This window comes from Chelonus insularis, unplaced genomic scaffold (assembly GCF_013357705.1).
Source record: "Chelonus insularis isolate UGA/USDA-ARS -01 unplaced genomic scaffold, ASM1335770v1 contig_348_pilon, whole genome shotgun sequence".
NCBI lineage: Eukaryota > Metazoa > Arthropoda > Insecta > Hymenoptera > Braconidae > Chelonus > Chelonus insularis.
This window is the reverse complement of record NW_023276512.1, coordinates 41679-66572: the sequence shown is the minus strand read 5'-3', so window position 1 is coordinate 66572 and position 24894 is coordinate 41679. Positions and strand designations below refer to the sequence as shown.

Below are 24894 nucleotides of genomic sequence, written 5' to 3'. Positions count from 1 at the left end.
ACTTCATGCAAACCGGCATCGCATTAGTCAAAATGGCGTCTATTTTCTCGTTGTCACAACAGTTTTCTTATGTTCATTATTACCACTAAAAATTAAAACGATTAAATAAAAATAAACAGTTAATTATTTATTCACCAAAACACTACATAATATTAAGTAAAAAATAATAAATACTAGCCATTAGTTATCAAACGGTTGAATTTAACCTTAATTTGACTTTAGTTCCGGGATCAAAGTAAGCTTGAGATTGGTTGGGGAATGTGATTTCAAATATTTGTGTCCGTTACCAAACATTCGTTTACGAGCAACCGGCGACAGTAGAAGTTGTTGGATGCGTTGGAAATTCAATTGATAAATATATTTAATAGTTTTAATTTTTTTTATGTTTTATTTATTAGTTTTAATTATTAACTCTTGCTCATAAGTGCTGGTTCACTATGTCTAAGGAGGAAGCAGAAACACTTATCCCAACTGTGATACACGATGATAATACAGGAAAAAGTTACATCAAAGGTCGTTTCTTTGGAAAGGTATGCACACACAACCCTCAATTATACTTATCTTTCGTTGTATACATTGAATAAATATTTTGATGTGTTACAAATATATGATATTTAAATCAAAGTTTTATAAAACATTATTTTTATTTTTTAATATAGGGCGGCTTTGCTAAATGCTATGAACTTAAAGATGTCAAGACACAAAAAATATACGCTGGAAAAATAGTCCCAAGGACATCATTGGTCAAAACCAGCCAGCGAGAAAAAATGTCCCAGGAAATTGAAATACATCGGAGTCTAGATCACCCAAATGTTGTTGGCTTTTATGGATATTTTAATGATACTTATAATATTTATATCATTTTGGAGTTATGTCGTAAAAGAGTAAGTATAAATAATCAACACTTTATTTATTTTGCCATTTTTTTGTTGGTTAAATTCTTTATCAATAAACTTTGATTATTTAATAAAAATGAAGACTTAAATACAAACTTTTTTAACAAATAATCACTATTTTCTGAAGGAAATTCATAGTTTAAGTTTAATATAAATAGTTTAATTAATGTTTAAAATTAATTTTTGTAATAGAAAATAATCTTGACAATTAAACGAAACATTTCTTTAATTCAACCAATAACTAACATCAAGTTTCTCTATAAAATGATTTAATTATTTTATTACTTTATTTTAAAAAGACATTAACAGACAAATAGATGGATAAATTATTTAAATCATCAACAAATAAAATTCATAATCATTTTTATTTTATTGTAAGCTCACGTATAGTTTATTACAATTACATTTAACATTTTTTTATTTAAACCAAGACTACTCCTTTATATCTTACATATTATTTTACTTAGTGTGATTTTTTCATTTTTAAATTGATGTTTACTAATTAAAAAAGACTCTGAAACTCTTTGAATGTAAATTTATTTTGTTTATATAATCACTTTGTATTTATTTATTTATTACTTCATCATGGTATTTATTTACAACTGTATTTAATTTTATTTTTTATAATTAACTTTTATTTAATAAATATTAATTGATTATTTATATTTTCAGTCAATGATGGAATTACATAAACGCAGAAAAGCCTTGACAGAATGGGAAACTCGTTACTTTATGAAGCAAATTCTCGATGGTGTTAATTATCTGCATAATAAAAAAATAATCCACCGTGATTTAAAACTGGGTAATTTATTTCTCAATGATGATCTAATAGTTAAAATTGGTGATTTCGGACTTGCAACCCAAGTATCACATGATGGTGAACGTAAAAAAACCCTTTGTGGTACTCCTAATTACATAGCACCAGAAATTTTGATGAAAGTTGGTCATTCATTTGAAGTTGATGTCTGGAGCATTGGATGTATATTGTATACCTTACTTGTTGGAAGACCACCATTTGAAACATCTAGTTTACGTGAGACTTATGCAAGAATTAAAACAGTCAACTATAAAACTCCAACGCAATTAAGTAGCGATGCTGTAGTTATGATAACAGAATCTCTTCAGGCACTTCCATCAAAACGTCCTAGTGTTGCTAAGCTACTTAAATATCCATTCCTAACATCTGGATATCTTCCTAAAAGTCTTCCGTTGTCTTGCTTGACTACTGCACCTCGTATGGACACTCTGCAGAACTTTAATCGAAAACCTTTGATTGAACTTCAAACAGGAAAACTTATACCTGCTCCAACTAGTCCAGCATCTAAAGCACCCAAAGAGTCTGAGATCATGGTTTATCATACTTCTGAGAAGGATGTGAAAAAGATGTTGATAACTTTGTATGAACAAATTACTCAGGTATTGAAATCAAGACCTGGACGAATTAAATCAACTACTAGTGAAGATGATTTTGTTGAAAATACTGATCCATCAGCACAACCACTTGTTTGGATTAGTAAATGGGTTGATTATTCAGATAAATACGGCTTTGGGTATCAATTGTGTGATGATAGTGTTGGAGTTATGTTTAATGATGGCACAAGACTTATCATGTTTGCTAATAAGCATAATGTTCATTATATTTCACGTGATCTTACTGAAACTTATTATACTGTCAATGATTATCCATCGACTCTCGAGAAAAAAATGAAATTGATGAACTTTTTCTTGCAATATATGAATGAACATTTGATGAAAGCTGGCGGGTCTGTGGCTGTTAAAAATACTGACTCAATGTCTAGGATCCCGTATGTTCATCAATGGTTTAGGACACAGACTGCTGTTGTTATGCAATTGAATAATGGATCTGTTCAGGTGAGATTTTTTTTTCTAATACTTATTTTTTTTTTAATTATCTAAATATTTATGATTATTCCTGAAAATCAATTTTATTTATTTAGATGTAAATATAATTTTTTTAATCATTAAGACTTGGATTTTTTATAAGTTGTTGTTAATAATTATTTTAAAGAATTAGTTTTATTTATTATTTTTATTTTTATTTAAAATTATTGGACGTTATTGAATCTTATACTTATTTTAGCATTCATTAATCGATATTATTTCAAAAAAATTTTATTTATTAAGCAATATTTTTATTAAATAATTTTACTATTATCTTTAATTAATTGAAAACTTTAATTCATTTATTTAAATAATTTCTATTTCATTAAACAAATTAATAAGGCATTGACTTGTCTATTCATTATTATTCTTAATTATTAATCATTATTCGAAAACTTGGATTTATTTTTAAAATCAATTTTTTTTCTTAAGAATAATCAAGATATTAGATTAATTATTATTCTTCTTTAACAAATTAGCAAATATTTAAAAAAAATAAATATTACTGATTTCAATATTTTATTTTATTTAAAACAAAACAATTGACACAGATAATATTTTTTGCCTATTGTCAATAATTATAAAAAAAATTAATTTGATTAATTTTAATATATTTTTTGTTATATAAAATTATTAAGATGTTATTTATTGTTGATAATCATTTAAAAAATTTGTTTTAACTATTTAAAATCATCCTTTTGTTGTCAATAATTATGAAAACATAATAATAATCACTATTTAATATGAATAATTATTTAAAATAATAAATTATCTTTCTTTCTTTCAGATCAACTTTTTAGATCACACAAAAATAATAATGTGTCCATTGATGGCTGCTGTTACTTATATCGACGTTGAACGGAATTTCCTTACATACAAATTTGAATCAATTCAACAGAATGGATGTCCTTTTGGTCTTGAAAAGAATTTGGAATATGCACATGAGAAGATGAAATTAATGATTCAAGATTCAGAACCGGATGAATGAATAGTGTAAGTCAATAGTAAATTATTTATCAAAATTAATAAAAAAAAAAATATTAAAAAAAAAAAATGAAAAAGATATTTTTGTAAAACAAAAAAAAAAAAATTAATAAAAAAGAATGTTAAAAATGTTGAATAAGAAGAATGTTAAAGAAATGAATGAGAAAATGGCATTCTATAACTTTTTGTTAATACAGTAGAATCTCTTCAAAGTCCAATTTCATCAAATTCTTAATTATAATAAACTCGGTTTCATATTTATTTAAAAATTTTCTATCATAAAATTGATTAAACTCTCGAAAATCTTGAAGTGCCTTAAATTGTTGGACATTTGAGAGATTCTATTGTAGTTGTATGTTTCAATATAGTATTATAATGTGTAATATACGTCAGTTCTAATCATTTAGACTTACTTTTTAACTAATAAATTAATTTAAAGTATTAAATAATATGAATGTAAAAATGTTGAATAATATTTTAGAAAACTTACGAAAATATTTTTTTTTTCCTATCGTTGTTAAAAGTTAACTTTTTTTCACAGTTTTTAGGTGAGAAAACTGACGTTTTGTTCCCTTCAAAAGAGTGTAGACTAGCACGTCTTCGTTTGAGAGAAAAAGATCGTCAGCTCTTTAATTTGTAAATTGCAAAAAAAATTAACTTTTAGTGACGATATGATGAAAATTAGTATGTTGACTATGCAAACAAAATACAACTTCTTTGAGAGAATGTGTGATTTTTTAAGTTCATAACAATAAATTATGTATTTACTACATTTAACAGACAATTATATTTATAGGAATCAAGACAATAAGTTATGAAAAACAAATAGAAAATATTTAAATTACAATATTGTATTAAAAATTAAAAATGTATATAAATTTAAGATAAGTCATCAATATTGTTGTAATTATTAATCTAATGATATTTTTGCATTTTTATATTGAAATAAACAAATGCGATTCTTAGAATTTTAAAGGAAATAAATAGATATTATAATCAAATAAAAGTGTTATGTAATTAATTCAATAAAATTAATATCCTATTGGTCTTATTGGAAGTTTTTGAATGATGACAGTAAGTCAATAATATTTTATAAATCTCACGTATGAGTTGGAAGAACCATCTCATGGAGAATACTCTCCATGAACCATCTCAATCACAACGTACTTCACGTATAAATTGTTGCTGTCTTATTCTTTTTTTCATACCTGTATTATTATTATCTATCAATGTCCCTAGTCTGGCTTTGCTGTGAGGCCTATGTAAATGTTTAAATAAATAAATAAATAATGCAACTATAGACGAAAAAAAAATACTCTGAGCCATCTAGAAATCATTTATATAATGAGAGGCTTGATTAGGGTTGCCATCCATCCGGGTTCTCTAGGACATGTCTTCTTTTTTTTACTTGGGAGCGGGGGAGGATGGGGTTGTCTGGGATAGAATCAATATTTAATTTTAATAATTGTGTAATAAAGATTTATATAAATTTTAAAATATTTAGTAAAAAATTTCAAGTCTGATCGGTCCTGATTTTTGATGAGATAAATCCTTGTTTTGTCCTGGATTTTTACCGCTTCAATCCGGGGTTTCAAAAATTTGAGATAGCAACCCTAGGATTGATGGATGCGTTTTAAAATTTTAGATGAAGTCATGGAGAATATAATTATATTCTCCATGGATGAAGTCTATTACGAAGCATCACCCGATTTACCCTTTCATCCCACCATTACATAGAGAATGTAATCTCTCAATTTTAATGCTCCACCTTATATGCCTTCTCTTTTTTTTTATTCTGACAATTCTAGAGTCCTTTAAGTTTTTATGGGAATTTACAATTAGACAAGACTCGAGCAATATGGCGTCGTCTTGCCAGACTTTGTCTTACACTCTAGACACTTCCTGTTGCCCAGTCAGTGTGGTCTCCTTATTATATTCTCCATGCATTCCATTTTATGGTACCCGCCTGATGAGGGTTCCAACCACCGATTCTGAAACAAGAACTAAAATGCATTCAGATTTTTACTTAGTTTTCAAAAGGGTCGTTTCAGGACCAGATGACATTTTTTCTGCAATATCATAGAAAATAGACCTGCATAGAAGTTCAATGCTGTGTTCTGTATAGGGATTACCCCAGGCCACCCCAACCGTCATAACCTCCTACCTGGCTTCATAAGAATACATACTAAATTTTTGGAACACATCGGCCCATTTGAAAGAAACTTCTATTCACGTCTCTCTTCCCTGGCAACACATTATCCGTATAAAATGGGCCCTTCGGCTTTCTCTTATTTCATGCCCAGATGGCGGCACTTAACGCACTTCCGGAGTAGATTCTTTCAGTCGTTTACTGTCGTTTTCTGTCGCAACAGTCTTTCATATCGGTCGTCACAAAAAAATTTGTTAAAATTGTTTTATTCAACAAAATAACTATTAAAAACCGTGAAAAATTACAAGTATTTATTGAAAATTTATTCACTATCAATATTTACTTAAAAGTGATAAACAGTGAGTGATTTTGATATATCGTTTTATTGCTACGGAGTAAGGTAACGCTTCAAGATAACCTAAAAGTCACGTGACCGTGAAGTGATAGAAGAAACAACAATTATTAGACATTACGAGCTATATTTTGAATATTGTAAGCAATAAAGTAGTTCATTCGCGTATCATGGATTCCAATACTCACAATCTAATCTTCTGTGCTATCAAGAATGGCAACCCCGAAGGAGTATCGGTACTCCGAGAAAAAGGAGTCCTTGTTGGAGAAAATCTTGGATTATTTTTGTTGGATACCATTGAAAAAAATGATCTCGTCACACTGAAAATGCTAATTGATCACGGATTAACATATAAAGGAACCATTGATTTCAAAATTCTTCTTCAGGCTGTTATAAATCAAGGGAATCCATTAATGATAAAAGAAATTCTACCTCACTGTGGATTTTCAAAGCCATCAGAACTATATATTCCTAAAAAGCTTGTAATTGAAACTTATGCACAATATAAAGATTGTGTCAAGTTGTTGCTAAAGTGGAATTTTACTGTCGATCCAGAAAGTCATCACGACGAAGAATTCGTTTTTAAAACTGTTGAAAAAGGTTATGTACCAATTTTTCTCGAATTATTAAGATTGGGAGTTGACATTAATATGACAAATTCACGAACCGGAATAAATTTGCTTCTCATAGCTTGTTTAAAAAAACATTATGAGATTATTAATATTCTACTCCAACGTAAAGCAGATTTAAGTAAAAAAGTATTTTGTGGTTATGTACTTAAGCACAGTCTACGTGTACGTGATAATTCATATATTTATAATAAATTGTTTAAATTATCTAGTCATCGTAGTTTGAGTTACATGACATGCCTACACATTGCTATTTTTAATGATGATATATTGATGATTAATATGTTATTAAATCACGATATCACAACAAACATCGACAGTGTAGGATTGTTTAGGTTAACTTGTTATGCTGTACATAATAATCGTGAACAAATTGTTCGAACACTTTTAAACCGTGGTGTTACTGCAGCTGATATTAATCCAAATGGGAAAACTTTCTTGAATTTATCTCTTAAAAATGATCTTCAACCTCATCACAACGACCTCAGATATAACATTGTTAAGATTCTTCTCGAAAAAGGAGCAACCCCCAATCTCCAGATTCCAAGGAATAGATTTGTTTTTGATGCAGTAAAAAATGGACATTATAAAATAGCTAAACTGTTCCTAGATAATCGTGCAGACATTCAATATGTCAATTCACGTCGTGAAACATTATTCCATAAAGTCGTAGAAAATGATTTTGATATAGCATTTATTAAAATATTGCTGAAACGTGATGTGCAAGTTAATGTTAAAAACTATAAGGGACTCACACCACTCATGATTGCCTGTAAAAAGCAATCGAAAAATCAATTGGATATTGTTAGAATACTGTTGAATTTTAATGATGATATCAATTGTACTGATAATGAATCAAAATCCCTTATACATATGGCATGTAATGATCAAAATCCAGATCTTGTCTCCATTCTGCTAGAAAGGGGAGCCAATCCTAATGTTGTTGATCGGGAAAATGAAACACCTCTTCATTATGCTTGCTATCACAACAGTGTTGCATCACAAAAAGTAATTCAGTTACTGTTGGATCATGGAGCAAAAATAGATGCTGTAAAACCAAGTGGATGGACACCACTTTTCAAAGCTTGCAATAACAGCAATGGAGCAGCAGTTGAATGTCTATTAGCTAATGGTGCTAATCCTAATGCTGTTGATAAAAAAGGCCGAACACCTCTTCATATTATTTGCAAACATAAAGACATCACAGTTGTTAGTATAGTGAAATTATTAGTGGACCATGGTGCAAATATTAATGCTGTGGATGCAAGAGGATGGACACCACTTTTTGTTGCTTGTCAGGAAAGTAATAATCAAGTGGTGGAATATCTTTTGATAAATAATGCGAATTGTAATGCTACTGATGATCTGGGTCAAACACTTTTTCACATTACTGCCAAACAAATACGTAAATATCCTTATGATGAAGAATTACATAATAGATTAATTATGAGCAAAATGCAATTATTGTTGGAATATAATGCAAATATTAACTCGGCTAATAAGGAAGGACGGACTCCACTTATGATAGCTTGTCAATTTGCTAATGACACAATAATTCAATACTTTTTGCGTCATAATGCTAATCCGAATGCTGTTGATCACTGGGGTCGGACACCACTTCATTTCGTTTGTCATCGTAAAGATAAAATGGCTAAACGCATCATAGAATTATTTTTAAAATATGATGCTAATATTGATATTGCAGATGTTAAAGGATGGACTCCACTTTTTGTAGCTTGTAAATCAAGTAGTAGTGAAGTGGTACAATGTCTTCTAGACAATCATGCCAATCCTCATCGTGTTGATATAGAAAATTCATCTCTTCTTCATATTGCTCCAAAAAATTGTCGTGGTATTGTTTATCAGTTATTGAATCACAAGGTAAATGTTCATAGTATCAACAAATATAAAAAATCAATTATTCATTGTATTGTTGAGGCAAATGATGAGATCCTTATGAACAATTTCATGTCGATGGATATCAATATTAATTCTGTTGATAATGAAGGAAACACTCCTCTTCACATTGCTGTTAAAAAAATATCAGAATCAATGACACGAACTTTGTTACATCATGGTGCTAATGTAAATATTTTGAATAATAATAATAAAACACCTCTTCAAATGGCCTTGGACATTTTGCATCAAATGAATGAACCGTCTGCTAATGATGATCATAATAATCGTATAGGAAATGTTGTAGATATACTTAAAGTACAAGTGATTAAGTTGAAAGTTGCTGGATTGATAGTACATAACCAAAATTTAAATGTTATTTATGATTCTCATAATGGTAAATTAAATCTTAAGAAACGTTCTAATGATAACGATATGGATACTTACGAAGAACTGCTTGAGAGAAAATTTGAACGAGAACTTGCAATGATGAAAAAGACAAATATTAATATTGATAACCTCACATTTTATGATTTGTTAACAAAACATATTCGTCTACTCAGTCAATATGTTGAAAATAAGAATCTCCAAGAAATTCTGACATCGAAAAATCATGAAAGCGAGTTTCCATTTTATATGCAGGTTATCAAGGATCGAATTAAAAAAGCCATGATTCAATCTGAAAAAAATTACTTGATGTATTATACAAGAGATTATTTCAAGTTAAATAGGAGTCAACGATTACCAGATGAATGTATAGAAATGGTATTGAATTATTTAAATATTGGAGAATTGAGGAATTTTGTTGAAATTTTAAAGCCATTAACATCGTCGTCTCCTAGTGGCCCTCTGTGATAATACATATCCATTTCCGTCAGACTTACACACGCCTGCTTCTCTTCTGCATTACACTGCCATGCACCTTCTTATGTTGAACTTCTGACGAAAATCTTACGTCCTCTGCTCTTGAACAACGGCAGAGACATATGTGAATAACTGACAAGGGTCAGTTCCATCAAAGAACAGGAAGAAATTTGGATTGACTTCAAACAAAAATGTAAGAATGATATATGTTTCTTACTCTAGTGGATTTGAAGCAACTTATTATCAACTTTAAAACAACAGTCTCAATGAGCAATAAAAAAAACGGTTAGTTAACTGACGTGCAATGTTTAAACAACTGTTAACCGTAATGCGACCTTTCTGTTTTTTTTTATAAATATACAAACTATTAATTTTAAGCAAATGTTTATGAACGGTTAACTGATAGTTAATAAATCACACATTTTAATTGTTGATTTTAGGTAAAATTACTCTAAAATAACATCAAATAAACGCCGAGTTTATTTTTAATCCAATTGCAACTCTCAGTTAACAGTTGACATGAATCCATCAGGGTAAATACCCCAGAAAAAATTTCTACGAAGAGATTTTATGTACATATAATATGTAGAACTTTTTTCTTGGGTAGCGATTATATTATGAAAAACAAATTGTAATTATTTTTTTCAGTTGTACTAATTTTACAACGATGTTGTTTCTATACGATAAGACATAATTGTACAGGATACTAAATAAAAACTAAATTATTTACAGTAATTTAACTACTCAGTATACACTGAATATAACAGCAATATAACACAAAGGTAACAATATGTAACAAGTTATATAACGAAAAGTTACATATATGTTATATAACTGTGATATATTGTCAATGTAACAAGTTTATATTGTAGATGTCACACCCATGTGACGTAGCTGTATAACGTAGTTATCTAATGGCAATATAATTAGCGTTACATGCATGTATATAACACTGTTATGCTAGTAGTATATATTTTTTGTTATTTAATGTTATGTTTCTATGATATAAGACTGTAATCTCTATGTTACATTACATTTGTTATGCAACTGTTATTTAAATGTTACATAATATATTTTTACTAATTTTAGGTTACATTTGTTGCATACGCGCAATGTTCTTGTAATGTAACATCGCCACATCGATGTTACATACGTTCTTTGTATTGACGGCATATTCTACGAATGTAACAATACAAAATTCTGGTTATAGTTGCTTTTCTTTTCAATGTGTAAATAAACTGAGATTGATAGCAGATCAGGGTAATTGTTTTTAAGCTATAAGGATATTTTACAGTTCAAGAACTACTTGTGTACCTGAATTGTCAGAGAATTTCTCGTTCACTTTATTATTGGCTATGTGTATTTAATACTCAGAAAATAAGGATTTTTTTATCAATTTGTTTAACCTAAGACATTTACAAAATGTTTTGTAATCTCAAAAATGAATAAATTTCAATTAAAAATAAAAAGAAGACATTATATATAATAATTATTACATAATAAATAAAATGAACTATAATTCACATAATTATTCTCATTTTTTTATATATTTATACATGTAACTAAAATATATGTTTATATGGGCCTATTTTCAATTTTGCAACTTAAACCGCAGTAAAAACGTAGGTTTAAGTTGCGTACGAGCGGACGGTCGTAGGTTCGAATCTCCCCAAATAGGGGAAAAATTCATTTCACTAAAGAAATCAAATTACACTTAAAAAATAATAGAATAGTAAATTAACCTTCAATAGGAAATTTCTGATGTAATTTTCCTATTAAACTTTGTTCTTCAAATAGGATTGTTTGAGCAGGGTATGTACAACATACCCTACATGTCTGTATAATAGTAGCATTAAGGTCCTGAGCAAAAAATAAAATAGATCTACACAGATCTATATTTTTGCAATTTTTTAGATGTAATTGTGCCAAAAAGTAGATATAAGTAAATCAATGTTAATCTATTTTATTTTTTCCCGGGACTTTTTTATTTCAATTTTCTCAGAGTTTTTAATAGACCAAAGTTCAAATGTCAAATTATGAAGTTTAAATAGAATAATGTAATAAATAAATTAACAAATGTAATTAAATAGTTTCAATTACTTACTTAATTATGATACACGGAAAAAATTTTCTCTGATTTTTTACTAGTTAATTTAGAGTTAATAAAAAGTAAATTTCTGAATTTATAAATTTTTTTCTAGAAATTTTTACCAACCAAACTAGTACTTTTTCTTAAGTTTTTTAGCTATTTTTACTAAAAAAAAGTTGCCAATTTTCTCGGCTAGTAACATTTACTCTAAATTGACTAGTAAAAATTCCTAGAAAATTTTTTCCCTGTAGTTATTAAAATAATATTAAAATAGAGTTTTATATTATAAATATCATAATTTATATTTAAATTAATAATGATTTTAATTGATTTCAATGTAAATATAATCAATTTTTAATATGTAAAATATTTTTTCTGATTATTATATGATTTTGTAAAAATTATTTTTGATTCAAATAAATCATAATGTACATTAAATACTGACTTTTATAATAATTAAAATATTTATCCATATTATTACTGATTTGAATAATATATCGAATCAATTCGAGAGCTTTCTTAACGGAGCGAATATCGATAGCGACTGTCATCGAGTTTGTTTCTACAAAAGAAATAATAAGAATTTTTTAATCCGATAAAATCATCATTAGAGACCGTAAGATATGAGGAGTTGATTATTATAAATTAATTGATAATTAATGATTGTTTTGAAATAATTATCAAAATAAAAACAGAAAAAATATTCCTGGTGATTGGTGTATTTGGAGAGATGAAGGTCAGTTTTCTTACAGAGCTGTAAAAAATATCAGTCTGTCATAGTCAGGCTGAAATTCTGGCGGCTCGAGTGCAGAAAACGGCCATCTTTGGGTCCTTCTGAATCCTAAAATGGTTAAATTAATGACTGAACATCTGCAGCCCTGGCTTATCCTCAAACTTGAGTGCCTGCAGGATAATCTCGTCTGGTCAGGTCTCAGTTGGGTCAAAGCCTTCCAATTCCTGGTCAGATGTTAAATTAGTCAATCCTACCACAAAGTATGAAAAAATTCTATAAAAATAGATTTTATAAGCAATAAAGTTTCTTACAAGTGCTTTCAATCTTTCACCAGCAAGTGTATGGAAAAGAAAGTTCTTTCAAGGTTAGAAAATGGTCATTAATAAAAAATTGATTTTTGGAGTATTGGAAGTATTCTGTAGACCTCATTAGTCATACAAAATACAACCAATACCCCAAAATATTTAATTGAAGATTATCATTTAAATCATCAAGTTCACGTGAGACTTGTGCAAGAATTAATACTCATTTGCCATCTGCTGGTGCCGAAAATAATCAATTACACGATTAAGTGGTCATGCAGTAATGACAATCGATCAAATGTATATGTATGTAATGTTTTTCATTGTTTTGAAGAATACAATAAATGTACTTACATCTAAAATTGTTGTCAATGATTTTATAACCTATAAACTATTTATCATCAATCATAACCGCTAACTAATTATTGCATTTAATTACATAGTTGTCTTTTCAGATAATTACTTTGAAGTAATTACATATTAATATTACTCATTATTCTAGAGTTTGTAATAAAAACAAAAGAAATCATAGTCATTATCATTATTGTAATTATAATTATTTATAATAAAAATGTATTAAAAAAAATGTATAAACAGTGCAAATATATGCATAATAAAAAATGTTTATGTAATTAATAAACCTAACTTTCATCACCGTTGCTATGGCAACAGTTGGGTTACAAACATCACTTTGTTGACTATTTTACATGTTTGGTATTTAAAAACAATTGCACTACTAATAATAATTACAATCAAAACAACAATGGTAATATTAATTATAAATAAATAAATGAAATTACATTCAAATATATTTAAAATAATGTAGATAATTGTTGTGATAAAATATTCAATATTGTCATCATTTCTTGGTTATGTTTATGGTTTGTGTATATCAAAAAAAAAAAATGAGTCAACGTTCAGTAATAATTATTGGAGATAAAGGAGTAGTAAGTAAACATTCTTAAAATTTATTCATTATTTTATTATTAATAGGTTATATTTTGTTTAATATAAATTTGTGATTTTTTGTTGAAGGGAAAAACAACCTTGATGTACAAATTTTTAGAAAAAGATGAAGTAACTAAGCCCACATTAGCAATGGACTATTGTTTTGGTCGTAAAACATCTAAACAAATGACAAAAGATCTTATCCATGTCTGGGAAATTGGTCATTTAGCTCCTTCTTTAATTAGTGCTGCACTTGCAGGAGCTTTTTCAATACATCCTATGGAATTGACAACTCTTATCATCATGATTAATCTTTCGACTCCTGAAAAACTTTGGTATACACTTGAAGAGTGTTTGACAGCTGCTAAAAATGCTATAACTATGATATGTGATTCTAATACCATTGAAGCTTTGATAGAGAAACGTAAAAAAGCATCTACAGCAGGTTATGCCAAATTTATTGATCCTTTTCCATTAAACTTGTCGATTGTTGGTGGACAGTATGATAAAATAAAGGTGAGTACTACATTTTTAACAATCAGAGATAATCAATAAACCATTTTTATATTTATATAAAATAATTAAAATGTCATTTATAATTCCAGAATTTAGAATTATCGACTAAAGAGTTAATTGGCAAGACACTACGTGCTATTTCCTTTCATCTGAAAGCTGATCTCCAATATTATTCATCCAAAGACAACACTTTGGTTCGGAAAATGCGTGAATCAATGTCTCATTATGGTTTCGATAGTTCATCAATGTATTTATATTTATTATAAACTATATAATTACTCTTTTAATTCATTTATATTTATTTACAATTAAATAATTATTTTATTTTTGCAGAAAAGACAGTCAACTTGATTATAAAAACGCTTTAATAATACCAGCAAGTAGTGCTGATTTTTCTGCAATAGAATTTCAAAATTATTCCCTAGATCACCCGGAATTATTTTTTGATACAATTAAATCTATTTATTTAGACCAATTTGCGGAGAAGGTAAATGAAGATGAATGTGAATTAGATAATTTATTCAATGATCCTAATTTTAATGAAGCAATCATTGATAATTTAAGGATCCAACGTAATAAGGTGAATAATTAATAACAATAATAAACAATAATTTTTAAAATTAATTTTTTTTCTTTTTTCATTGTAGGAAATTGAAACGAATCTTGAAGCAATGATGAATTGGAATTCTGATAAAAATATTGTTGTTATTGCTGATCCTCATTGATTTTAAATTAATAGTTTTTAATTAATTATTTTATATCAAATTGATTAAATATTTCCTGTGATCAAGAATAATTTTTAAGTAATAGAAGTTAAATCATTTCCTTCAAGTCCATCAAGTGAGTATACTTGTTGACTATTAGATAACAGATTTAAATAATATACTGTTTGAATTTTTATCATTATTTTGAAGTTATTTATCATAGATGACAATGTTAGTAATCATCAATAAATGTGTATTTATAGATAATGAAGCTAATCTACACATGTGTATGAAAAAAAAAGAAAAAATGTGTATCATACCTGACGCTTGCGCTAAAGTTTTGTGGATCCTTAATAGCTCATGCGCACTTGTTAAAACCAATACACATCGTGCAAATCAGAAAAAAGAGTGAATAAGAAACTACTTCTTATCTTTGACCGTCGCGGTATATAATATTAAGTGTATTATAAAATCTTAAGTGTCATTCATGTTAATCCAAGTAGTGTGATTGGGTGTCATTCATTTTTATACTATTAATTAATTTTATTGATAGTATTATTACATCATTAATGTATTGATTTATTTTTATTATAAAGTATAATATCACTATGTTTAAAAATATCAAAATGCGATTTCAATTTTTTATTTATAAACTTAAAATTAATTCGGTGTGATTTGAATTAAATTAACCTTCATTCATTGTATGTTAACGAAGTCAAGAAAGAAAGGAAGTTCATGATTTTGCTAAAATCAGTGGAAATTTGTTATCATTTTTATTAATATCATTCATTCACTTTAAAGGTGAGTTTCAATTTTTTTTTTTTAAATACTTCTTAATTATTTGAATGTTTTTAAATAAATAATTAGCGTAAAAAGTAATGTTGAATATTTTAATATTTTTTTCCTTTTAAAAATATCTATTGAAAATAATTAATAAAAAACTATTAGATTAATCAGAGATCAGCTTATCATGTTTATTATCAATTATCTTATGACAATAGATGTTTAGAAGTTTATAAAACTTTTTATATAATTACATAAGTTGATTGTAATTAATCAATTATATTTAGAAACAATAATTTTTAATACAATAAAGTTAAATAACGAAGTAGTTAATCAATAGAAGTTACATAATTTGATAAATAAAAATCATGATTTAATTGTTAACAAAAAAAGATAATAAGTTGAAATTTTTTGCTATCGACTGTTTAGCTACATTGATTTTAGTAAAACACAAATAGTAACTCTGCATTGCGATGACGACAAATAAAATGATCAAGAGTATTATTTTGAATAAATTAACAATAAATCGTTTATCAAAAGGAAATTATTCCTTTGAAAAAAATAAAATTATCCAACATATTTTCTAATTTTTTTAAAAACATCAAAATATATCAAGCATAAAGTGGTATCATATCATTCTAAATAGTTGATCATTATATAAATAATAGTTTGCATTCTCATCAGGGGTTCTCCTTGGCTTTAGTAAAAAATAGTTCCCACAAGAACACCACTACTACTACTAGAGAATTTAATTCGTGAGCTGGTGTCCTTTTTTCTTTATATACTAGCATTGGCATATAAACACCAATATGTATTAGAATACAACGAAAGTGGATATGAAGTAACATGTACCAGGAAAATTAACCATTTCACATACCTATACATATAAACGTTCTCATGTTATATGTATATACAACACATATTGATATTCAAGGATCTTAGTTCATTGTGTGCTATGTGACTTGACGTTATGGACAGATGTAAAACCATTTGGTATAGCAGCTGGTGGTATTCCCCTCCTAATACCCACACATAATCAAGAATTGTACGCAGCTTCATTTTTCCTTTGCCTTCTTTTTCTCTTTTTCGACTTAAGATTTACATTATTAATTTATTTTATTCATTAATAAGTTTGTTATTAATTTAATCTTAAAATTTGTCTTCTTCATTGAAGCTTTCTTCAATCTTGCTTATTTATTAACATGCTCAACAATGATCATTAAAAGATTCCGTTAGTTTATGATCATCAATCTGTAATAAATAAAAAAAGAAATATTTGAGATTATTTATTAAAAAAATTTTTGAAAATAAAAGCAACTTCTTTTTTTGGCTACTCCCTTTTGCTGTGTGAATATTTCATCAACTTTCTCAGAGAATAAGATTATTAAATAGGGCTGGGCTTTTCGTCCTCTCAATACAATCCTGAAATGATGGTCGAGCATTATGACAAGGATCCGGAGTAAGTTTATACACCCTGCAGTTGGGATTCTTCTTTAGGTTGTTTTAAATGTTAGTCTCACTCGCGTCGTCCTCCAACATGTTAGGAAGAACATTAAACAATTATACTTATTAAACAAATAAATGAGGTTATATAAAATTATTATAAAATAATTACATCATATGTCGTCTATTATTAATATTTTTTAATACAATTTTAAAAGTTCATATAATATTCAAGTGTAAACGAGTGTATTTAAATTGAAAATATTGTTTACAAAATATTTTTTTGATTATTAAAAAAAAAAATTGTGAAAACTAATCTATTGTTTTTTTAATAAAAAATAAAAATCAGTGTTAATTGTAAGAATAAATTTATTCAATGAGAATAAAAATTGATGTATTGAATGAGAAGCATCATAAAACGCCAAAAGGTGTAGAAATAAACGTATTTTAGAGTTTGGTGGGGTCACAGGATGTACTAAAGCAAGCGTGTGTGACAGTACGGTGCGAGTGATCAACGGAAAAACGTGGGAACGTAGACTCTAATGCCCGTATTTGTGTGCAAAATCACTTTAGTTAAAAATACGTTAGAACATTGTAATTTAAATAATAATTAAAAATTATTGTGCAACTAATAAATAAATATTCAAATACATATGGTGTACTGAAATGAATGATGGTGTCAGTGAAATAATTCTCTACGAGAATAAATGAATTATAAAATTAACCTGAATAAAAAAAGTGGTATTGTTATAATTGTTGTATTTATTAAGTGATCATTAATAATAAATCAGTGACAATTAGAAAAAAAAAAAATAGAAAAAAACATTCATATGAATTATTTTCATTTAATTTGAAATTAAAATGAATTCAATTTATCGAAAGACAAAATTCAGCTGATATACAATTGACTGAAAACATTAAAGCTCAATTATTTCACAAATAATTGAATTTATCGTTGAAAATCAATAATCGAATTCAAAAATTGAAAAAAAAAAACCGAATTAGCTATGTCGGTAAAAAAGGACATCTATGTTACTAACCTCGAGTAAGAGATTAATTATCTTACAAAAATATTGATAATGTATTAATTATTTAATGACAGGTTATAATAAACAATTAAATAAATAGCGAGATTTTTGTTTAAATAAGAAAAAAAAGTTATCAATAAATCATGAAACTCAGTCGATAATATAGCGAAAATTAACAAATGGCGGCCATTGAGGTGTGTACACACTTGATTCACGCACAATAGTTTCAGGTGTGCTCCAAACTCGTTTGGAAGTCAATACATAAAATGTGCAGTGTGTGTAGAATAAAAGTGTTTTATAAATATAATTAATCAATTATTTATACACAATATCAATTTTGTTTACTTAATAAATATTTAATGATATCAATAATTATCATTTACCATTTAAATTAATGTCAAAAAATTATACAAAGTAACAAACATGTCTTTTAGACAGTAAGAAATGTGATGATGAAAAGATGGTACTGTACTTGGTGAAAACATCAGCAAGGTAGTAGTTGTGCAGTAACTAGTTGCTTGACGAGATATATTTTTATTTATTTTTTATAAATTACACTTGAAAAAGTTAAAAAAAAATGGGAAATCACTCCTCTGCCCCCCATCAACCACTAGAGAGAGCCACAAGTTTTGGTGGCAATGGCCTTCGACATTCGGTAGGTTTTTTAATTCACGAAATTCCTTTTCTTACTTTTTTCTTTTTTATTTATTTTTTATTCACTTATAATATTTATTTTCAATACCTCTTTTTTTCATAGCATTCGATTTGACTTAATCAAACTTCCTGCAGTAATTTTCTCTACTTTCTGTAGGTTATTTCTTTCTCTCAAGACTTTTATTTACCATCGTATTAGAGAAATTTGTGGATGAAAAATCGGTAAAAATTGATTGATGACCATGGTCCGATTGAAATATGTTTGTGAACTATAGGAAATATTGTATATTTTGCAGAGACTTCTGTACTAGCTTTCTTGCATGCATTGCACCTGTCGCCTTGACTAACAAGTGAAAGGATTTTCGTTTAAACTATCTTATAAAATACCAAAATATACATTTTCAAGCTAGCGAAATGACTCTTTAGTTAGTATCATTTATATCAAAAATCTACCTATAACTAATACTCTCGTAAGTAATCATTCAAATTTTTATATAATCATTTGTCTTTGAAAAAGAAAAAAAAACTGTTTTCCTACACTACTCATTAAAGTTGTTTTCATCATATTAATAGGAATATAAATGATCAGCTATGAGCAAAACAAATCAGTTAAAGATGGTTGATAATAACTAGTTAATGTTTTTGATAATTACAGAAACGTGAACGATCACCAGGAAAGCGAATGGATCGATTGAGAAGAAGCTTTCGAGACAGTTTTAGGCGACGAAAAGAGCCACATGTACCAGAATCAAGTAAACCTCATCAATGGCAAGCTGATGAAAGTGCAGTTCGATCAGCAACTTGTGCCTTTCATGTTAAATATCTTGGTTGTGTTGAAGTTTTTGAGTCAAGAGGGATGCAAGTTTGTGAAGAAGCACTTAAAGTACTTAGGAATTCAAGAAGAAGACCAGTTCGAGCGATACTTCATGTCTCGGGCGACGGTTTAAGAGTTGTTGAAGATGAGACTAAAGGGTTGATAGTTGATCAGACTATTGAGAAAGTCTCCTTTTGTGCACCTGATCGTAATCATGAGAAAGGCTTTAGTTATATTTGTAGAGATGGTACCACACGTCGGTGGATGTGTCATGGATTTTTAGCATTAAGAGAACCGGTGAGTTGAATCATTCAACAAAAATTTCAAGGTCTCTCTTAAATTTTACTTTAAAAAATTTAGTTTTAAATATTTACAATAATATTATTACTATATTTATTATAAATCATAACATAAATATTTACAATACCTTCTTAATACGCTAGAGTAATGAATTTTAATGAATGATGGAAAAAATTTACAAATTAATACTAAATTTCTTTTATATCAAGGGAGAAAGATTGAGTCATGCTGTGGGATATGCATTCGCTGTATGTTTAGAGCGAAAGCAACGTAGAGACAAGGAGTGTGAAGTAACAATGACGTTTGATTCAAAAACGTCAACGTTTACTAGGAGTGGGAGCTTTAGGCAGCCAAGCTTAACGGAAAAATTACAGGATACGCCCAGACAAGAGCGTGCCATAGGTAAAACAATATAACTATGATCTATTATGAAAAATAATTACTATTTTATGTATCGGAAATGACAATTTATCCATTATTTTTATATTTTCATCAATTTTTTTTAACTAGACTTTGATAATAACATCATTATTTACAATTAATTTCAGACGTACCAGCCCCTCCGATAGTGAAACAAGTTTACAACCCATTTGCTATTGAGAGGCCTCATGCGACTCCTTCAATGTTGGAGCGCCAAGGTTCATTTAGAGGCTTCAATCAATTAAATCAAGCTTCTCCTTTCAAACGTCAGCTTAGTTTGCGAATTAATGATCTTCCTAGCAATTTGGAGCGCACACGAAGTCATAGTTTAGAACCAACTGACTTTTCTAGATTACCTTCAGCATTATCACAAATGATACCACCAAAACCAGCTGGTAATTATTATTATTATTTCATTTATCTATTTTATTATATTCTATTTTATTTAATTTATTTAATATTTATCTTACAGTTAGTCCTATTCCTGAATTGCCATTAATCAGTAGCAGTGGACAAGATAGTGTTTCTGCTATGTGTCAACAACTCTCTCGAGGATTGTCTCTTCTCTCTAACAGTGATGATTTCATTGGTTCTCTAACAACTAAACCTACGAGTGTCAATACATCTGCTACCAAACAACTCTTTTCTAGTACCACTCAAATTCAAGGTAATAAAATTTTATTAAAAACAAGAAAACCATTCAATCAATTAATTTTAATATAATTGATCTTATTTAAATCTTATATTTATTTTAGCAATAACAAGCAATCACTCAACGGATAATGTACATCTGCAGAATGGATCAAGCAATGAAAACAGCATAAACAATAACAGTAATAGCAATAATAAAAATAATGATTCTAGTAGCAGCAGTAATATAATTATTAACAACAACAACAATCATAATAATATACACAATAATAATATCAATACTAATAATAATAGCAGTGTTAATGGTATTAATAATAATGATGATGGTGGTAATTTAGATTCAAGTATAAATTCAGCTAAAATAAAGCTTTGGGAAGGATGGACTGGATTAATTAATGACTATAAACTGCCACCATTGAGTCCATTTTTAAATAAATCCACTATTTCGGACAAAAGTAATACACCAAGTGACGTAACATCAACTAAATCATTTAATCAAACGTCTAATTCTATTACTAACTCAAGCCTTATCACCGATACACCCTCATCATCATCAACTTTAGTCGTTAGTGGTTGCCTTACAACAACTATGACGACCACGATGACTATTACTGCTACAACCACCACTACTACGAATCAAATAATTCCTGTTTCTTTAGCGACAAGTCAGGAAAAGGTCGGAGTTGCTGATAATGTTGAGGATAAACCGGAATCAGTAAGTATTTGAATGTTTTTAATTTAAATAATAAATTGGAAAATTTTTTATTATAAATAATTAAATGATTTATATTTAATTATAGATTTCAACAACAGTAAATAATGTGATAAATTTACCTAAACCTGAACAATGGCTTGGAAGTGTAACAGGATTAGTGGCAGCACAGTCACCAACACCATCATCAGGGCCACTTACTCTTCAACAAATTTCACCTCGACGTGCCCCTATGCTGCATACCAGAGCACACTCACTTGGTTCCATGATGATTCCACCAACTACCAATCGAAACATTATCTCCACAGATCCATTTGATGCCGAATGGGCTGAAATTGCGGCTAGAAATTTACAACAATCTGGAAATGCTACAAATCCTTTCGTGGTACCGAATGCAAATTCGACTTTTCAAGTGCAATTATAGGGGCGAGGTTTGAATGTTATTACTTATTGAAGGTTAAGGAATTGTTAAAGAAAAAAAAAAAACAAATAGTTGAAATGAAAGTTGAGATTAAAGTACATAATTATATGTAATTATAGTAGTTATATTATTGATTAATCATGTTACTAAGCTTGTTGACGCTTATACAATTTGGTGGATACTTATTTATGATTATTAAAGAAAGAGGAAATTGGTTATGACGATGTAATTAGAAAAAAAAAAAGAAGTAACACTTGAGAACAATATAATTGATAGGAGAATTTTAAATCAATCGTAATATAATATGAAATAATAGAAAAATTAATTTCAACAAGTGATGTAAAAATAGATCAAGGAGTGTAATTGCAACAAAATCAAAAAGAATAAATATTATCTATTACTGATTGTTAATTATAATGGTAGGATATTGTTCTCAAACGTTAAGAATGACCATAAAAAATACTGAGACAAAAATAGTTACATATTTCGAGCTAGTCTATTAGAAACGCACAAATTAGATCGCACAAACATAGAAGAAATTAAAAAAAAAATAAATGAAAAGAAGTTGATAAAAATAACAATCTATAGACGAAATGAAATATGTTGGATATAAAATTAGATAAAATAGTATAAATATTGCATTGAATAAAGAAGAAAAAAATCAATTGCACATTTCAACTACCAATAAGAAATTGTTTTTATTGGAAATCATATTACTTCATATTTTTAAATAAATATGAAGTATAATTGTTTTAAATAATTACAAAATGTATTAAAAAAATATATATTTTTTACCATCAATCATTATTATTATTATCATTATTATTATTATTGTCATTTTTAGTATTTAATTATTAATCAATATGATTATCATTAGTAATTTTTTATACAACTTAATTCAAGTACTTAATTGTAATTGTTGTGTACTTATTGTTAGACTACTCGGTGGTCAGTATTATATAAATTATAAATAGATAAGAACAATGGTGATTTTTTTGATAATTTTTACTCTCTCGGATACTTAATTTATTTAATTTAATTAAATGAAAATAATGATTATCAAATTGAATGAAAAAAAAGAAACAAAATGCAAGAGAGAAAAATAAATGATATAATGTGTCAAATACTCATGGTATGTTGCTCAAAATTTTTTTATAAATAATTCAATCAGGTTTGAATAATTATTTAAGTAACATTTATTTGTTATTATAATTTCTTCTCTTCAATTAAGATATATATTTAATCCATGTTAAACATTTATTATTTGATAAACTGATTAAATCATTAACAAATTGTTAATGATTACTGAAATATAAAAAAAAATAAAGAATGACAAAAGAAGAAGAAATTTTTATAAATAAATGGTAGTACATTTTCTTTAATGCACTTTTCAACAAATAAATTAACTATAATCATTGAAAAATATTCTAAGAAAGATCAATCTAAAATTTATTTAAATAATAATATTAAATACATTTAATAATTGCACGTTCGTATATACTCAATATAAAGCTAAGTACTATCATAAAAAGAAATGATTACAAATATACATAGGTAAATAATATTTTTCCTCACAATTTATTTTATGCACTTGACTGTAAATAAATTGTTTTAAATAGTTATTATTTATCATCAATAAATAATTAATTGATTGATTTATTATATGTAAAAAAAAAAACTATTGAGTATAAATCCAGTTAATTGATTAATAAAAAGTTCTAGATAATAATAATAGTAATAATAAAAATTATTATTATTACTAGTATTTTTATTATTATTATTAATATTAATCGAATGTTATGACCGAGCCAGAAATAAAAAAAAACCGTCGACTTATGAAAATTGACTATTATTCTTTTTATATTTTAATATTTTATTATTACAAACCCAGTGTACTCCTATTGATTAGTCCATTACCTTTATATTGTTTCACGCAAACTCAAAGTGTTGAACAATTAACATATTACAAATATTTTTTCGTCATAGTCTATTTAATCATTAGATTTATTCATCCACGTCATCTAACAATCATATCTCTCTCTTCCTCTTCTCTTGATAAAAATTTATAATTTAATCCACCTACAGAGTTTATTGATTTGTGTGGGTGGCAATGTAAGTTGTATTGTACTTACAAATATATATTGACAGTAATATTAAGAGTTACGTCAATTTTTGTAATAATAAGTAGACTTGATTAGATGTTTTTTAATTATCGTTATCCGATATTAACTGATATGATGTGGTATTCATTAATTATTTAAAAATTAATTCATTATTATTTATGTTAATATTAATGAATATTCACTCTATGAGCATACATTATTTTTCCTTCCGTTTTTTACATCTTTATTCTGTTTAAATTTTTATTACATCTTTCTTTTGCAATATCACATATCACATTGTGTTATACTATCTGGTATTTTTTATCGCTCTTATCGCTTAACTTATCGTTGTTATCGCACGCCGAGCTTGGTAAAATAGTTGTGATAAAGATAAAAGCATTCTCAGAAGTGAATTGTTTGTAGTTTCTTATCATTCTTAAGAGTCTAGATATAATATTTGACAAAAATTGTCCATTTTTTATTTCTTGTTAATAAAAAAGATAATAATAATAATTATTATTCTTCTTTCATTTATAAAATCAGTAATTACCTTTTTTAAAATCAAAATTACATTTATCGTTTTTTTTCCGATAATTTTAAAT

General features: G+C 27.4%; 4 protein-coding genes across 9 annotated transcripts; all 4 read left to right on the top strand.

Moving 5' to 3' along the window:
- The first annotated feature begins 256 nt into the window (after window positions 1–256).
- polo (Serine/threonine-protein kinase polo) lies at window positions 257–4362 on the top strand. 2 transcript variants are annotated; one of them, XM_035082664.1, is made up of 5 exons: window positions 257–530; window positions 660–884; window positions 1569–2768; window positions 3586–3791; window positions 4324–4362. In XM_035082664.1, the coding sequence occupies exons 1-4, from the start codon at window positions 438–440 to the stop codon at window positions 3784–3786; spliced, it is 1719 nt and encodes a 572-aa protein (XP_034938555.1). In that variant the 5' UTR covers window positions 257–437; the 3' UTR covers window positions 3787–3791; window positions 4324–4362. The 2 variants fall into 2 exon arrangements, with proteins under 2 accessions (XP_034938555.1, XP_034938554.1); XM_035082663.1 differs by lacking the exon at window positions 4324–4362 and having other exon boundaries at window positions 3586–3852.
- A 1781-nt stretch (window positions 4363–6143) lies between these two features.
- On the top strand, window positions 6144–11077 carry LOC118066543 (ankyrin-1-like). Its single transcript, XM_035082647.1, has one exon. It carries the CDS (start codon window positions 6454–6456, stop codon window positions 9661–9663), a length of 3210 nt encoding a protein of 1069 aa, XP_034938538.1. The 5' UTR covers window positions 6144–6453; the 3' UTR covers window positions 9664–11077.
- A 2624-nt stretch (window positions 11078–13701) lies between these two features.
- Window positions 13702–14985, top strand: LOC118066563 (cytoplasmic dynein 2 light intermediate chain 1). Its single transcript, XM_035082682.1, has 5 exons — window positions 13702–13743; window positions 13832–14260; window positions 14350–14507; window positions 14594–14747; window positions 14908–14985. The coding sequence occupies exons 1-5, from the start codon at window positions 13702–13704 to the stop codon at window positions 14983–14985; spliced, it is 861 nt and encodes a 286-aa protein (XP_034938573.1).
- Window positions 14986–15233: 248 nt separating this feature from the next.
- numb (NUMB endocytic adaptor protein) lies at window positions 15234–22255 on the top strand. Of its 5 annotated transcripts, none has more exons than XM_035082653.1 (8): window positions 17978–18710; window positions 18786–18873; window positions 19528–19983; window positions 20196–20388; window positions 20535–20801; window positions 20879–21073; window positions 21162–21772; window positions 21858–22255. In XM_035082653.1, exons 2-8 carry the CDS (start codon window positions 18796–18798, stop codon window positions 22191–22193), a joined length of 2136 nt encoding a protein of 711 aa, XP_034938544.1. In that variant the 5' UTR covers window positions 17978–18710; window positions 18786–18795; the 3' UTR covers window positions 22194–22255. The 5 variants fall into 5 exon arrangements, with proteins under 5 accessions (XP_034938546.1, XP_034938544.1, XP_034938547.1 ...); XM_035082656.1 differs by lacking the exon at window positions 17978–18710 and having other exon boundaries at window positions 18734–18873; window positions 21162–21239; window positions 21717–21772; XM_035082654.1 differs by lacking the exons at window positions 17978–18710; window positions 18786–18873 and adding exons at window positions 19030–19094; window positions 19169–19342.
- Window positions 22256–24894: the final 2639 nt, after the last annotated feature.

What these genes read in the sequence shown, in the direction of transcription:
- polo (XM_035082664.1), top strand. Translation starts at nt 438, where the DNA reads ATGTCTAAGGAGGAAGCAGAAACACTTATCCCAACTGTGATACACGAT. An exon ending in AAGGTCGTTTCTTTGGAAAG is followed by an intron (nt 531 to 659) that starts GTATGCACACAC and finishes TTTTTAATATAG; the next exon opens with GGCGGCTTTGCTAAATGCTA. An exon ending in TGAATAATGGATCTGTTCAG is followed by an intron (nt 2,769 to 3,585) that starts GTGAGATTTTTT and finishes TCTTTCTTTCAG; the next exon opens with ATCAACTTTTTAGATCACAC.
- LOC118066543 (XM_035082647.1), top strand. Translation starts at nt 6,454, where the DNA reads ATGGATTCCAATACTCACAATCTAATCTTCTGTGCTATCAAGAATGGC.
- LOC118066563 (XM_035082682.1), top strand. Translation starts at nt 13,702, where the DNA reads ATGAGTCAACGTTCAGTAATAATTATTGGAGATAAAGGAGTA. An exon ending in GACAGTATGATAAAATAAAG is followed by an intron (nt 14,261 to 14,349) that starts GTGAGTACTACA and finishes TTATAATTCCAG; the next exon opens with AATTTAGAATTATCGACTAA. An exon ending in GGTTTCGATAGTTCATCAAT is followed by an intron (nt 14,508 to 14,593) that starts GTATTTATATTT and finishes TTATTTTTGCAG; the next exon opens with AAAAGACAGTCAACTTGATT.
- numb (XM_035082653.1), top strand. Translation starts at nt 18,796, where the DNA reads ATGGGAAATCACTCCTCTGCCCCCCATCAACCACTAGAGAGAGCCACA. An exon ending in GCAATGGCCTTCGACATTCG is followed by an intron (nt 18,874 to 19,527) that starts GTAGGTTTTTTA and finishes TGATAATTACAG; the next exon opens with AAACGTGAACGATCACCAGG. An exon ending in CAGACAAGAGCGTGCCATAG is followed by an intron (nt 20,389 to 20,534) that starts GTAAAACAATAT and finishes AATTAATTTCAG; the next exon opens with ACGTACCAGCCCCTCCGATA.